Source organism: Nerophis ophidion, linkage group LG03, assembly GCF_033978795.1.
Source record: "Nerophis ophidion isolate RoL-2023_Sa linkage group LG03, RoL_Noph_v1.0, whole genome shotgun sequence".
NCBI lineage: Eukaryota > Metazoa > Chordata > Actinopteri > Syngnathiformes > Syngnathidae > Nerophis > Nerophis ophidion.
The window spans coordinates 38,070,287-38,085,591 of NC_084613.1; the positions used below are offsets into that span (position 1 = coordinate 38,070,287).

Below are 15,305 nucleotides of genomic sequence, written 5' to 3' on the forward strand. Positions count from 1 at the left end.
TGGTGGTGTGCCTCCGGATTTTTTCAACGCAAAAAATGTGCCCTGGTTAAGAAAAGATTGAAGAACACTGTTTTAGAGCAATCACCAGCTGCTTTTGTCTTCTATTGACAATCATGGCAACAACAATGGCTACAATTGTAATCACAGCTCCTAAACCATGGATGTGCAAAGCGTCCATCTTCCTCAAAGTGGAGACTAGCGGGATGAGATTTTTAAAGAATTACGTCTAATGATGCAAAACACCCTTTAATGGAAGACACCTATTAGTCACAAATATACTTTGTCTAAATTGTGGAAATTTCGCTTTAATTTTGAGAGAAACTGCAATGGAAACGCAGCTAATCATACAATTGCACAATAGGTTTCGTATGATAATGTAATTGATGATTTTGCATCAAAGAAGGCTATATACAGTAAGTCAAATTTCAGATTGCACTTCCTTCATTTTGTTAATGTGAATGCCAGTTGCAAACAGCGGGAAAAACACGGGTTGAAACACCTGCTATAATCAGAGCTCTAAATTCATATTAGGTTAATCATCTGCTGTTTCTCAATGTACAAAACTGGTGTGTTAATATAACTACAACTATCCAGATGTTATTCGGATGATGTGAAACAAAACTATTTAGTAAAATGCGAAATATTTTACAGCAGGAGTATTTTTTTGTTAGCTTTCTTCAGGGATTTTTCAAACTTGGTTATTAGATCCATTGGTGTTTATGTACTTTATTTAATTTATATTTCATTTATGTATCTTGTTTTTTTCTCTGTTCTTGTTCCCCTTTTGTATTTAACATTATATAATGCAATAATCCAATGAATATGATGTAGTATATTGTTGTGTTGGTGTCAGACATAAATCTAGCCATGACTGCCTCTGGCTGTGATCATAATCACAATGTTTTATATCTTAAGTTAGACTTAGACTTAGACTTCCTTTTATTGTCATTCAAATTTGGACTTTACAGTACAGATAAGAACAAAATTGTGTTGCATTAGCTCATGGTAGTGCAGAAAAAAGAGCAATACGGTGCAGATATAAATAAATAGATTACTGTTCTGATAAATATATTGCCCTTTTGCATATGCATCCACGTTTATGGATGTAAATTATATTGTCTTTATATTCCAGCAAGTTAATCTATTTTTGGGGGGAATTGAGGGGATTATTTTGATGCGTTCAAGAGTCTTATGGCCTGAGGGAAGAAGCTGTTATAGAAGCTGGAGGTTCTGCTACAGAGTCTGCGGAACCTCTTTCTAGAGTCCAACAGTGAAAACAGTCCTTGGTGGGGGTGGGAGGAGTCTCTGCAGATTTTCTGAGCCCTCATCAGGCAACGGCTTTTTGCGATCTCCTGGATAGGAGGAAGAGAAGTCCTGATGTTATTTTCTGCTGTCCTCACCACTCTCTGCAGAGACTTCCAGTCTGAAGCATTGCAGGTTTCAGTCCAGACAAAGATGCAGTTGTTCAGTAGGTATAGTGCCTCTGTAAAATGTGGTGAGAATGGGGGGAGGGAGCTGTGCTCTTTTCATCCGACACAAAAAGTGCATGCACTGCTGAGCTCTTTTTACAAGAGCTCCAGTGTGTAGGGACCAGGTCATATGGTCAATTATCTGCACCCCCAGAAACTTTGGGCTGCTTACGATTTCCACCGCTGTGCGGTTGATGAAGAGTGAAGTGTGGCTGGACTGGTGCTTCCTGAAGTCGATGATGATCTCCTTGATCTTGTTGACGTTCTTGACCAGGTTGTTGGTTCTGCACCAGTCAACCAGATGTTTATCAACGTGAACAGCAGCGGACTCAGAACGCAGCCCTTGGGGGAGCCGGTGCTCAGGGAGATGGCACTGGAGGTGTTGTCGCCCACTCTCACAGACTGGGGTCTGTGAGGAAGTCAAGCAGCCAGTTGCATAGGGGGGTACTCAATTCAAGGGGGGCCAGTTTGCTCACCAAGTGCTGTGGAATGATGATGTTGAACGCCGAGCTGAAGTTCAGAAATAACATCCGCATGTGTGTGTCCTTTCCTTCCAGATGTTCTAAGCTCAGGTGGAGTGCAGAGGAGATGGCGTCCTCTGTGGAGCGGTTAGGGCGATAAGCAAACTGGTATCGGTAAAATGTGGGGGGGAAGTCTGGAGACAATGTATTTCTTTACCAGCCTCTTGAAGCACTTCATTATGATGGGGGTGAGTGCAATAATCATTGAGGGAGGAGATTGTAGGTTTTTTAGGCACTGGAATGATTGTGGTTGTCTCAAAACATGATGGTACCACAGCCTGGCTCAGTGAGGTGTTGAAGATGTCTGTGAGAACCTCAGCCAGCTGGTCTGCACATCCCTTAAGCACCCTGCCCGGAATGTCATCAGGTCCCGCTGCTTTCAGGGGGTTCACTCTCCTCAGGGCTTTTCAGACATCTGCTGTGTCCAGGTTGAGTGGCTGCTCATCAGGGCGAGGGATGGATTTCCTCGCCGGAGTGGTTAAGTTAAGTTAAGTTGAAACAATGTCCTTGTAAAACTACACTATGGACCAACTTTTCTGGACAGTATTATTCTGCTCATCAAGTTTGTAGATTCCAGACTCGGGAGACCAAACCAACTGAAACATGTTGTGCACACCATTGGCAGCGTCGCCATAATTTCATTGTAAAAATAGCTGCCTTTTAATCTTCGTTCCCGTGGTTGAAGGACAGGGTTGACTTGCTGTGGGTTGTTGCTGGTGAGTGGAACTGGGTATTTTGGGGTGTTTGGTGGTTGCGGTATGTTGTCCCATGCCATTAAAAAAACAATCTTGATTAATAACTAAATGAAGGTAATATAGATATTGGGATGTAAGACAAAACAAGGCTAATGAACAGACACAGTAGACAATTGGGGATGGAAAGGGTCCTTGAGGCACATTTTGTTAGAGATGTGAGGTCAGTGGCCCACAACAGTTTAACGTGTGTCTGGCAAAGACATTATGAAACCCGATCATTTCTTTTGATTCGGGGACAGGATTGTCATTTTACATGGTTTCATACCATCTTTGACCTCCCTGTGAAAGCTGGTTCTAGTTCACGTAGATTAGCTGGCTGTGGTTTAACATTTGCTACAGCTGGGGCTCAAAGCTATCCAACTACAATAGACACATCTCCATGACATCTAAAGTACATGGAGCCTTGTGTGTTTACTGGCAAAGACACCTTGGTTTTTTAATATTTTGGTTTCTTGCACAGTCGTTGGATTTCATTGCTCACTCCCTGTATTCTCTAGCGCAGGATTCATCTTTGTTGCACTCAGCGTAGAACAACAAACCCACCCATGAGTTTTTTGTCAGAATACAGGGCCAAACTTTTATCTCATCTTAAGATTTGATCTAAACAGTCATTGGAGGACAATAGGAGAACAGGGGAGAACAGGGGAAAGCAGGTTTAGCGCATCCGAATGGAATGATTCTGCCTAATCACAGATAGAAACTGTCTGTGTTAATAACTGGCTGTGTTTGCATTTACTATTGATTCATGCATCATTTTAAATATGGAGAGACTGCAAACATTGAATGCCCTAAAGGTTATACAAATAGCCCAAATTCTGAGGATAATACATTTCAGTTCGCACAAAATCTTAAAAAACAAATCCTGTAGGTCCTAGAGGGATCATATAATAATATTTTTCCTACATTCACAACACTTTCTTGCGGTCTCCATAACATGTAATGGTGGTTCTTCGGTCAACATTTTGCACAGTTTTTTTCAAACCATCTCCAAACTGCTTTTTTTTTGTAGGCGGCCTTTTTAACGTACCTTATTAGGTCTTCTCCCCGTCAGCCGTGTTGTTGTTTTTGGCGCTCCCATATCGAGTCTACTGACAGATATAAGTCTGTACTATACGCCAATTTGTATTAAAAATGGCAATAACTGAGGATGCATGTGCATGTCGCCCCCACAACAAGAGAATAGAGAAAAATAACAGGCGGACTACAATGGCGGACTAGCGCAAAGCTCTTCAGGTAAATTTCTACTATATAAGGATATACCCTCTGTTATCATATTTGGGAAAAACAACACCATCCAGCCATCCATTTTCTACCGCTTGTCCCTTTTGGGGTCGCAGGGGGTGCTAGAGCCTATCTCAGCTGCATTCGGGTGGAAGGCGGGATACACCCTGGACAAGTCGCCACCTCATCACAGGGCCAACACAGATAGACAACATTCACACACTAGGGCCAATTTAGTGTTGCCAATCACCCAGGTGCATGTTTTTGGAGGTGGAAGGAAGCCGATGTACCCGGAGGGAACCCACGCAGTCACGGGGAGAACATGCAAACTCCCCACAGAAAGATCCCAAGCCCGAGATTGAACTCAGTACTACTCAGGACCTTCGTATTGTGAGGTACATGCACTAACCCCTGTTCCACCGTGCTGCCCAAAAAAACAACACCAATTGGACAAATTCCAACCGACTCGTTTGGAGGAAGTATGGAAGAGGGCAAGCTTGTTTTATAAATATCACCGCGATTCCTTCGTGGTTTAATTTCAAATTTTGGCAACTTATGCAGATCCCCCTTGCATGCCTCATGTGATGTTTTGTAAGCGCTTTCAAAACAACCACTGCATGGCGAGTAACATGTTTCACATTTGTCGTTCCTCCGACACACACACCCACCCACTCCCGCATTTGGGAAATGCTTTGGAACTGAAGGCTGGAAGGCTAATAATGAAACACATAAAAAAAGCAGTACCACCGTCATTCGATCCATATCAATTTGCATACTGGGTGAACCGATCGGCTGAAGACACCATTGCTTTAGTACTCCACAGACTCTTGGAACATCTTGGGCTTAAGAACACGTATGCAAAGCTGCTGCTTGTTAATTTTGGTTCAGCATTTAATTCAATAAGGCTAAACAAACTCAGATCTAAGCTTCACAACTTTGGTCTGAACACCACCCTCCTGAACTGGATTTTAGAATTTCTAACTATTCGCATGCAATATGTGAAAATGGGCAAGCTTATATCTTCCACACTCACTATTAACACCGGTGCCACTGTGTACCAAGCCCAGTGTTCTTCACTCTCCTCACACATGACTGCATAACATCAAATCTCACTGACAAATATGCAGACGACACCACCGGGCTTATCGGCATCATTGGTGAGACAGCATACAGAGCTTGGTTCTTAACACGACCAAATACGTAGTTATAGACTTCAGAAAAGTCTACAACAAAGGGCAGGAAAAAAGCACCCTCCACTCTTAATTAATTCCAAGGTCGTAGAAAGGGTTTAACTATTTAAATTTTTAGGTGTGCTTATGGCAGAAGATATATGCTGGCACATTAACATCGGTTCTACAGTTCCACCTGCCAACCTCTGGAAGAAGGTCTATTTGCGCCAGGAACACCCGGATGTCTCGCAGTCTGTATCCTCAGGCTGTAAAACTGCTAAATAAACAGCTTCCCCTTTATTGCCCCAGTTCATCTTAATACTTCACGTTTAGGGCCTCAATAATTGTGCCCTGAACATTGCATTGCTGCAACAACGACATAACACTCTTCAAAGGTTGACTGTCTCCCTTCCCCCTCTTTTTTTTTACAATGCTACTGAAAACTACTGTCGTTGGACTGCTTATAAATAAGCCAGGAGAAAATTAAGTTAGAGCAACCTGCACATCAATGCACTTTTCCATGCTGCTGGACTATGCGCCAACAAAATCTTGCTGAAATGTATAACTTGTGGTACTATGAAAATGTCGATAAAGGGATTGATTGATTGATGGATTATACTGCATTGGCAAAAAATAATATTTTTGCTGACAGGAGGACAAGATGACACCGATTGATAGTATGTTTGTAGATCGCAGCCACGCTCCTTCCATCAGCTTGATTTCAGCATCTTGTTTTTTGAACTTTGGGATATTTCATGGTCACATTTATTGTAAGCCTTTTTATGCACCATAGCAAACTATTCTGCTTCTGTCACTCCATTTAAAATGCTCAGGGTATTTTTGTCTGCTTTTAAAAATGACAAATCGGTCAAACTCTAATGTGTGGTTTCTTCACTGGGCGTGGTTTTCTTTTTGAATCTACAGTAGTTGTTCTTGGCTCTGCAAAGTGTACTCTTTTAGATCTAGCAATCATAATACAATTTTTTTTATTTTTTTTTCCTTTAATGCAGTGTAGGCCGCAACTGTGTTATAAGTGTTTTGTCTGGCGACCCTGTCGTGATGACACTGTGCACATAAGAAAGCACAACTATACATCCATGTCTATGTGTTGTTGCTTAAAGCTTTAATTTAGCATCATGCTCATTCATTCCCTTAAACCATATGCCTTGTCTCGGGGCGGATACCTTCCGCAGCAGTAAGCATACAACTAAGTTGCCCAAAGAATATACAGGAGGGGAAGTGTGGATTCTACACAGTGATATGCTGTAAGTGTTACTGGCAGCCTTCATGTGCTCCAGATTAACACATGGCAAAGGGCGTTGAGATAGTGGCGGTGGGTGCCTTTTTGCTCCTATTTATCCATCAACCTGAACTCCTCACCTTCTTCCCTTGCCTTATTTCTTCCCTGCAGGCAATTTACACTAGTAAATGAGTCGTGACTGAACTGATTACTACATGGAAAGACATGAATCTCACGTCCAAAAAATATTACTACTATGATTAATGTGACCTTCTTTATGGATGTAGACACATCAGTAATGGATGCTGCCACTAGGTACAATATTTTCGGATCATTTGATTTGAAAAATAATTGACCTTCTCTGTGGAACAATGCTTTGATTGCATGTGCTTTGCAACACATTGTGTCCCATGTTACACATGAATGAGAAGCTTCCTGCGGCCAATTATTGTTTAATACATTGGAGCTTTCATCGCCATTCATTTCAGAACCCCCGAAATGAGACTGTTGAGCTATTTCTCAATCTGCATTACTTAACTTCCCGGAGGACTATTAAATATAATGCATAGAATATATATACTCACAAGTCAATACATTGATTACACTTGCACAATCTAAACAAACTGAATAAAAAAAAATCAGACATATGTCAGCTTTATCAATATGTTATTACTTTATACTGAGGATTAGTCAGTGTATATCTTCTACAGCTGTTTAAATGTACTCTACCCTAAAAATGAATAAAGACACATTTCCTCTCGACAGCTGGCAACGCAAATGTTCCTTGCAGTCCAGCACCTACATGAACTACATGTGACTACATGAATGCTGCTGACATTACGGAGCTACAGTTCATTCAGGGAAAACTGAAGGAATGATGTACTGTGACATTGTGAAGCTAAAGCTACTTCATACAATCCAAGGTTAATGAATAACAGTACAAACATCAAGTAATTTATGCTGCCAGATTGGTTGGGTGTATTGTACTGCAGTGTTTTTCAACCTTCTTGAGCCAAGGCACATTTTTTTCGTTGAAAAAATCTGGAGGCACACCACCAGCAGAAATCATTAAGAAAACACAACTCAGTTGATAGTAAAAAGTCGTTGTCGCAATTGTTGGATATGACTTTAAACGATAACCAATCATGTATCACTTTAGCTATTGTCTCAAAGTAGGTCTATTGTCACGACCCGTTACAACGCACCATGACTCATTTTGAGTTTTTTGCCGTTTTCCTGTGTGTAGTGTTTTAGTTCTTGTCTTGCGCTCCTATTTTGGTGGATTTTTCTCTTTTTTTGGTATTTTCATGTAGCAGTTTCATGTCTTGATATTTTACGCATCTACTTTGTTTTAGCAATCAACAGTAAGTCTGTGCTGTCGTCCAGCATTCTGTTTTTGTTTACTTTGTAGCCAGTTCAGTTTTAGTTTTGTTCTGCATAGCCTTCCCTAAGTTTCAATGCCTTTTCTTAGAAGCTTTTATTTATTTTTGGTTAAAGCATTAGATACCTTTTGATCTTCACACTCAGCATCAAGGGTTGGAATTGGGGGTTAAATCACCAAAAATTATTCCCAGGCACGGCTACCGCTGCTGTTCACTGCTCCCCTCACCTTCAAGGGGATGATCAATGGTGATGGGTCAAATGTAGAAAATTATTCCGCCACACTTCGTGTGTGTGTGACAATCATGGGTACTTTAACTTTTTTTTTAACACTGCCTCTCGCTGTTTCCGACATCTACAAAGCAATTAGCTACCAGCTACCACCTACTGATATGGAAGAGTATTACACGGTTACTCTGCCGAGCTCTAGACAGCAACGACACTCAACAACAACACATAATGTGCAGACTATAATTACTGGTTTGCAAAAAATATTTTCAACCCAAATAGGTGAAATTAGATAACCTTCCACGGCACACCAGATTGTATCTCACGGCATACGAGTGTGTGGCGGCATAGTGTTTGAAAAACACTGTAGTACTGTATCTCACCAAAATGAACATGTACTGTGACATTGTGAAGCAGAGCATTACCCCTTCCCTTGGGAAACTGGGCCACATGGCTGATTTCCAACACAATACGAGCCTAAGCCAAGATGGGCGTGGCTCAGATGGTAGAGTTGTTCTCTAGCAATTTGAGAGTTCCTGTTTCGTGTCCAACTTCCGCCATCTTAGTCACGGCTGTTTTGTCCTTGGGCAAGACACGTCACCCACAATGCTCCAGGTGGGTCGGGGTTAGCACTTTGCATAGCAGCTTCTGCCGTCAGTGTGTGAATGAGTGTCTGTGAATGGGTGAATGTGTTGTATTGTAAAAAGCTTTGGGTATTGTTGCGGGTATGGTAAAGTGCTATATAAAACAGACCATTTACTAAGATGACAACTGTCTTTCTGAGGAATCTGAAGATGAAGGCGATAGGGTAGTCAACTATGTCTTTAGACCTAAACCCAATTCACTCGTGAGACATACTTACAGTAGGACAAAGGAAGGAAGAAGGTTGGAGGAACACAAGATTCCCTAAGAATATGCAGCTCTGATGAATTCCATGTCAAAGAGGAATATTCACTTGTCTTCCCAAATGGTGACTTATTTTTCGAGAACACCCAAGTTTCATAGTAATAATGGTCTTTGAGAAGATGATAATGGCTACTTAAGTGTAATGAGTGTACACATTTGTGAGATACTGTGGAACGATAATGATAGAAATAAGGGCTTTAAGATTGTGTATGAGTTCTGTAAGAATTCACCTACAATACCCTACACTGCCTTGGACTTGATCCCGAAGCTGCATTATGGCAGTGTCTTAATCATTCTCGCTCATCTCGCAGCCATTTCAGCTCACATGTGTATTCCAGCAATTTAGTTCCCTCTCAAGGTTTCCTGTGAAAGGAAAAGCCGGTTTTGTCTCTGTTTTATTAGCGTGTGGAAGCGTCTACTCCCTGTCTCATGTTGTAGATGAGCCTACAAGTAAGCCTGTGAAAGTGGTTGTCTGTGCTGAACGGGGGTAAACAGGAAGCAAGCCAAGCGTTGTGCTCAAATCAGATGGGTTTTTTGCCCCTATACCTCCTTTACTCAATGGAGACAGCCTTATGAGTCCACGGGGTCAGAATAAAACTTGTGATATCAGGATCACATGTCTTCAGAGTGAGGCACACGAGGACTTGATACGGTATGTTTATTGTAATTGATAGAAGCATTAGGCAAGTACGGGAACTGTTGTTTTATAGACAGCATTTGTCTTTGTTTGTAAAAGGACTTCCTGTTTTACAAGCCTAGTTACCATTAGTCATGGAAACTTTTAGACTGCAGCGCTCACAGGGGGTGGTTACAAAAGTAGAAAGTCAACAGACAGCATCTGATAGTAAAACTGTGTAGCACACTCTGTAATTTTAACCATACGATTCATCGCAGGCAATAAAAATAATCACATCTGATCCTTAATAAGAAACAGTGAAGTTGAATTGCTAAATTTGTAATCAACGCCACATAGGACAAAACCATCCCTACACCAAAACAACAATAAAGTTTGATCCTGACAGCGGGCACTAACAACAGTGACACAATTATAGACATTATTGTTCTTATTTATTGAAAAAAATGCATCAAAGCTATACAGTATATAAAATCTCCCTAAAGTAGGAATACATTTTCATGGCAAGTTCCTGACATTGCTTTGATATGACTATTTTCCTCTCGAGGGAGGCATAAGGGGTTTGACTCCCTCCTGTTCACACATGTTTGAACAATGTTTCCCTAAGTTTGACTAAAAGCAGAACATTCCAAATGTTGACTGTAATATTGTACAGTATTCCAAAATAACAAGGTACAAAAATGTCTAGACTTCATATTTACTTTCTTAGGTTGTAAACCTTCATTTTCTATAAATTTTTTGTCAAAGATGTTTTGTTTCTTAGTGTATTTAGTTGCAACCATTTTTATTACATTTTACCTCTTAAAGAAACAATACTATATATTTAAAACAATGTAGTCAGTGTACAGCTTGTATAGCAGTACAGATTTACTATCCACTAAAACAACTCTTTGCAAAACTTGCAGCACAAGTGAGTACCAAGGTATGTCAAGCATGGTAGCTTGATGCTCGTGGGCTGCATGTGTGCTGTCAGCACTGCAGGATGTGCAGTTCCTTGAGAGAAACATTAATTGCAAGTAGAACACTATTCCATGCTAAAAAAACTGAGCAGCAAGTTTTCAGACATGATAAGGAGCCCAAACACACCTCAAAGAAAATGGAGCGGCCAAGGATGTCTCCAGACCTAATTGAGCATCTGAAAGTGGAGAAGCTGTACTGTACAGTAGATATAGAAATCCAACATGCACCAGCGCCACAAGTTATGTCATCTTGGAGGTTTGGAAGAGGATTTTAATAACAGATGCTCAATTACATGTCCAAGAGGATAAAGGCAGGGCAAGATAACCATGGTGCTCACATTAACTATTCACACCAATGATACATGTGTCACTGTAAGGTGTACTCACATGTGTTGCTAGCTATTTAGAAAATAGGAAATGTAAGTCCAGTCACTGTCGTCTAAATAGCTGGTTACACAAATGAGTGTTTCAGAGTATAGTACATGTACTCTGCAATTTAAGCTGCACACAGATTAATATAAATTATATCCAGGTTTAAATTGTATAGTGTTGTCCCTTGGGATGATACAATTGCTTGCTGGAATGAAGTGGATGGTTTTCATACTGTATGTACATTTATGCCCAGTGTTTTTTATGCACTAAAGAAGGAACGTTCTAGTGGTCCAGGTTAAAAAATCTTCACTGTGTGCCCTCATTTGCTGACAACCCCTCTGGATGTACTTAAAACATAATTTACGTCTCCTTGGATTAATTTACCAACACTGGTGTTTGAAAACCCTGCCAGTGAACTGTATAATCTATACGGTATGTCCACCATCTTTGACATGTTACAAAGGTTGTGGTTTGCCCTGTTATTCTAAATCGAATTGGAATTGGATTGGAAGTGAGTTATAGTTAAAAAAGAGCAGCTTAAAAAAACACAACATTTTGGTTCCGCTCTGACAGTAACAACAATAACTTTGTGTTCTTCTCTTCAGATGTAGACGAGTGCCTCAACAAAACCATCTGCTGGAACCACAGCTTTTGCGAGAACACAGACGGCTCCTACCGCTGCCAGTGTGATCAAGGTTACACAAACCCAACCGAAGACCCGAGCAAATGCGTTGGTATGTAACTGTGCTGCACTTAATTGATTTGACAATTACACTGCAGTAGATGGCAATATGTTTCATGACTCTTTGTTCTAATCCCTAACCAATTTTTACCATCGGGATCAATTTTGATTAACTCATAAAACCCGTATTAACTATATAGCAGGGCTGATCAACTAAATTGTTTGAGGGCCACATTTCCAAACAGCTAAGAACCGGAGGGCTGGACTTCTCCCTTTAGTATTAGCCGTATTTTGTATAGTCCGGAGAACCAGCGTCCTGTGCAGTAAACATTTGATTTTGGTGTATTCATTTTGTCAGAATCACAGGAGCGCAGTGTTGCTTTTAAGGATCTTCTGCAAAAAAATGCTAATCAAAGATCATGACTATATGACTAAATATATGAGAATATTTTTTTTAACTGAACTCAGAGGCTACTACCTGTTGAACAGCCCACATGATGAAAAAGAGAGGACTAAAATAGAACATTGAGGAACACCACTAGTATAACTAAAAAAGCTTAACACATTACTACTGAAAGGGGCGGGCCGTGCCTTTCCCCCCTAGGCCTTCAGTGATCTCCGACTTCAGTGATTACCTCTCAAAAAACCATAATTGATGTCACCACATGATCATTCCTGGAGCAATACTATACAGAAAAAAATGTATAGGGACGGCGTGGCGCAGTGGGAGAGTGACCGTGCGCAACCCGAGGGTCCCTGGTTCAAGCCCCACCTAGTACCAACCTCGTCACGTCCGTTGTGTCCTAAGCTAGACACTTCACCCTTGCTCCTAATGGGTGCTGGTTAGCGCCTTGCATGGCAGCTCCCTCCATCAGTGTGTGAATGTGTGTGTGAATGGGTAAATGTGGAAGTAGTGTCAAAGCGCTTTGAGTACCGTATTTTTCGGACTATAAGTCGCTCGGGAGTATAAGTCGCACCTGCCGAAAATGCATAATAAAGAAGAAAAAAAAACATATATAAATCGCACTGGAGTATAAGTCGCATTTTTCGGGGAAAATTTATAAAATTCTACACCAAGAATAGACATTTGAAAGGCAATTTAAAATAAAGAATAGTGAACAACAGGCTGAATAAGTGTACGTTATATGACGCATAAATAACCAACTGAGAAGGTGCCTGGTATGTTAACGTAACATATTATGGTAAGAGTCATTCAAATAGCTATAACAGATGCTATACGTTTACCAAACAATCACTCCTAATCGCTAAATCCCATTAAATCTTATGCTTCTAATCTCTTACGTAAATGAGCTAAATAATATTATTTGATATTTTACGGTAATGTGTTAATAATTCCAAACATAAGTCGCTCCTGAGCATAAGTCGCACCCCCGGCCAAACTATGAAAAAAACTGCGACTTATGGTCCGAAAAATATGGTACCTTGAAGGTAGAAAAGCGCTATGCAAGAACAACCCATTTATCATTTATTTATTTATTATTTACACCCTTCTTTGCATTGAATCACATCAACAGTATACAAAATGGGTATTTTCTGGCGCATTGAAAAATGAATTAAAACGCATCAGCAATTAAAATATATACTGTAAATTTCTCTGCTTGGCTCATTTAACTTTTGGTCAATAAAGTTTGATTCAAAGTACACACTTCTCAAAAATATATTAACTGCCTTGACCACATGTTAGGGACAAATACACATGTAACAATGTTAATTAAAGGCCTACTGAAATGAAATGTTCTTATTTAAACGGGGATAGCAGGTCCATTCTATCTGTCATTTCGCGATATAGCCATATTTTTGCTGAAAGGATTTAGTAGAGAACATCGACGATAAAGTTCGCAACTTTTGGTGCTGATAAAAAAGCCTCGCCTTTACCGGAAGTCGCAGACGATGACGTCACAAGGGTGAGGGCTCCTCACGTCCTCACATTGTTTTTAATGGGAGCCTCCAGCAGCAAGAGCTATTAGGACCGGGAAAACGACAATTTCTCCATTAAATTTGAGCGAGGATGAAAGATTCGTGGATGATAATATTGATAGCGAGGGACTACAAAAAAAAATAATAATAAAATAAAATAAAAAGCGACAGCTCTGGGCGGTGGCAGTGTGAGCGTTTCAGATGTAATTAGAGACTTTTATTAGGATAATTCTGGAAGATCCCTTATCTACTTATTGTTTTAATAGTGTTTTAGTGCGATTGTAAAGACATACCTCGAGGTCAGATGGCTGCGGTGAACACGCAGTGTCTCAGAGAGAAGCCGAGGAGCCAAGCTCACAGCTGCCTTTTAAAAAGCTATTGCAGGAGGACGAATAATCCAATGATGTCTCCGGTAAGACATATATCACAATTTTCCCATCCAAAAAAATGCTGGTTGACGTAGAGAAACATGTTCGCTTGACCGCTCTGTGTTAAAAACAAAGAAACACCGGCTGTGCCTCGGTGCTAAAGACAGCTGCAATACTTCGCTCTCCACCAACAGCATTGTTCTTTATAGTCTCCATTATTAATTGAACAAATTGCAAAAGATGCAGCAACACAGATGTCCAAATTACTGTGTAATTATGCGATGAAAAGAGATTACTTTTAACCGTAACTGGTGCTGAGCTAATATTTTCTGACAGTCCGTGACGTCATGCGCACGCGTCATCATTCCGCGACGTTTTCAACAAGAAACTCGCAGGGAATTTAAAATTGCAATTTAGTACACTAAACCGGCCGTATTGGCATGTGTTGCAATGTTAATATTTCATCATTGATATATAAACTATCAGACTGTGTGGTCGGTAGTAGTGGGTTTCAGTAGGCCTTTAAATGACAAGTATGACACACTTTAACAACAAGAGTTTACAACTTTTAGTTGTAACAGAACAGCTACTGTCATCAACTTGTGATCTGATTGGCTATCGCAACTGTCACTGTATGTCCCTTTCGCTTACAGTGCACGGACGCCCGCATTGTTGATTCTGAAGGCGTCTGGCAGATTTCGTACAGCAAGGCAACAAAAGCTAACTGATATCTGAATGGATAAAAACTCTAACTAAAAACAACAGCACTGTAATGAGCATACAATGACATGGGTGAGAATATGAACAATTTTAGATATTTAGGGAAATTAAATTAAAAAATATTTTATATTTGATTATGATCATGATTTCTGGTTATGTTAGGCCAGCAGAGAAGGCCTTGCTGGCCCTGACCGCACACCACTGACGACTGACTGCATCTGAAGTAAACAAGCTAAATCAACACCTTAGTTACATAGATCACATAAAATAAACATATTTAACTGAAATAAAATAAGAGGACTTAGTAGGCCCTACTATGCAAAGCCAACTTTTCTTACCTATTGGTTACTGCTGTTGTGTACTTGGAAACTGCATAAGTTTGAAAATGTTATATCAAACCGTTAAAGCATTGCGGAAGTATTTATAAAATGATCTTGCTTTCCTGTCTACTTCCGCCAATCAAGCTGTTTGGAATTTGCACAATTGGTGATGTCACAAATTGGGAAAACCGTTGGAGTGCTTTACGCCCGTCCGCTTTTGGTACAAAAATGGCACATCCTGAAGAGGTGGTCAGAAAGTGGCTCGAAAACGGTTTGTGAAACATAATCTCTGCAAAATGTTGACCAAAATTCACCATTACATGATATTTAGACCAAAAGGAAGTTTTTTAAATGTAGAAAAAAATCTATATATGTACAAAACCCAAAACTACTGAAGTTGACACGTTATGTAAATCGTAAATA

At 40.3% G+C, this 15,305-nt stretch overlaps 1 protein-coding gene across 6 annotated transcripts in view; it reads left to right on the top strand.

Moving 5' to 3' along the window:
- LOC133549554 (latent-transforming growth factor beta-binding protein 2-like) overlaps positions 1–15,305 on the top strand; it is a 333,835-nt gene that overhangs the window by 278,136 nt on the left and 40,394 nt on the right. For all 6 annotated transcript variants that reach the window (XM_061895071.1, XM_061895074.1, XM_061895072.1 and 3 more), the window contains one exon: positions 11,460–11,588. In XM_061895071.1, the coding sequence (XP_061751055.1) occupies positions 11,460–11,588 (129 nt within the window). The remainder of the gene's footprint in view (positions 1–11,459; positions 11,589–15,305) is intronic.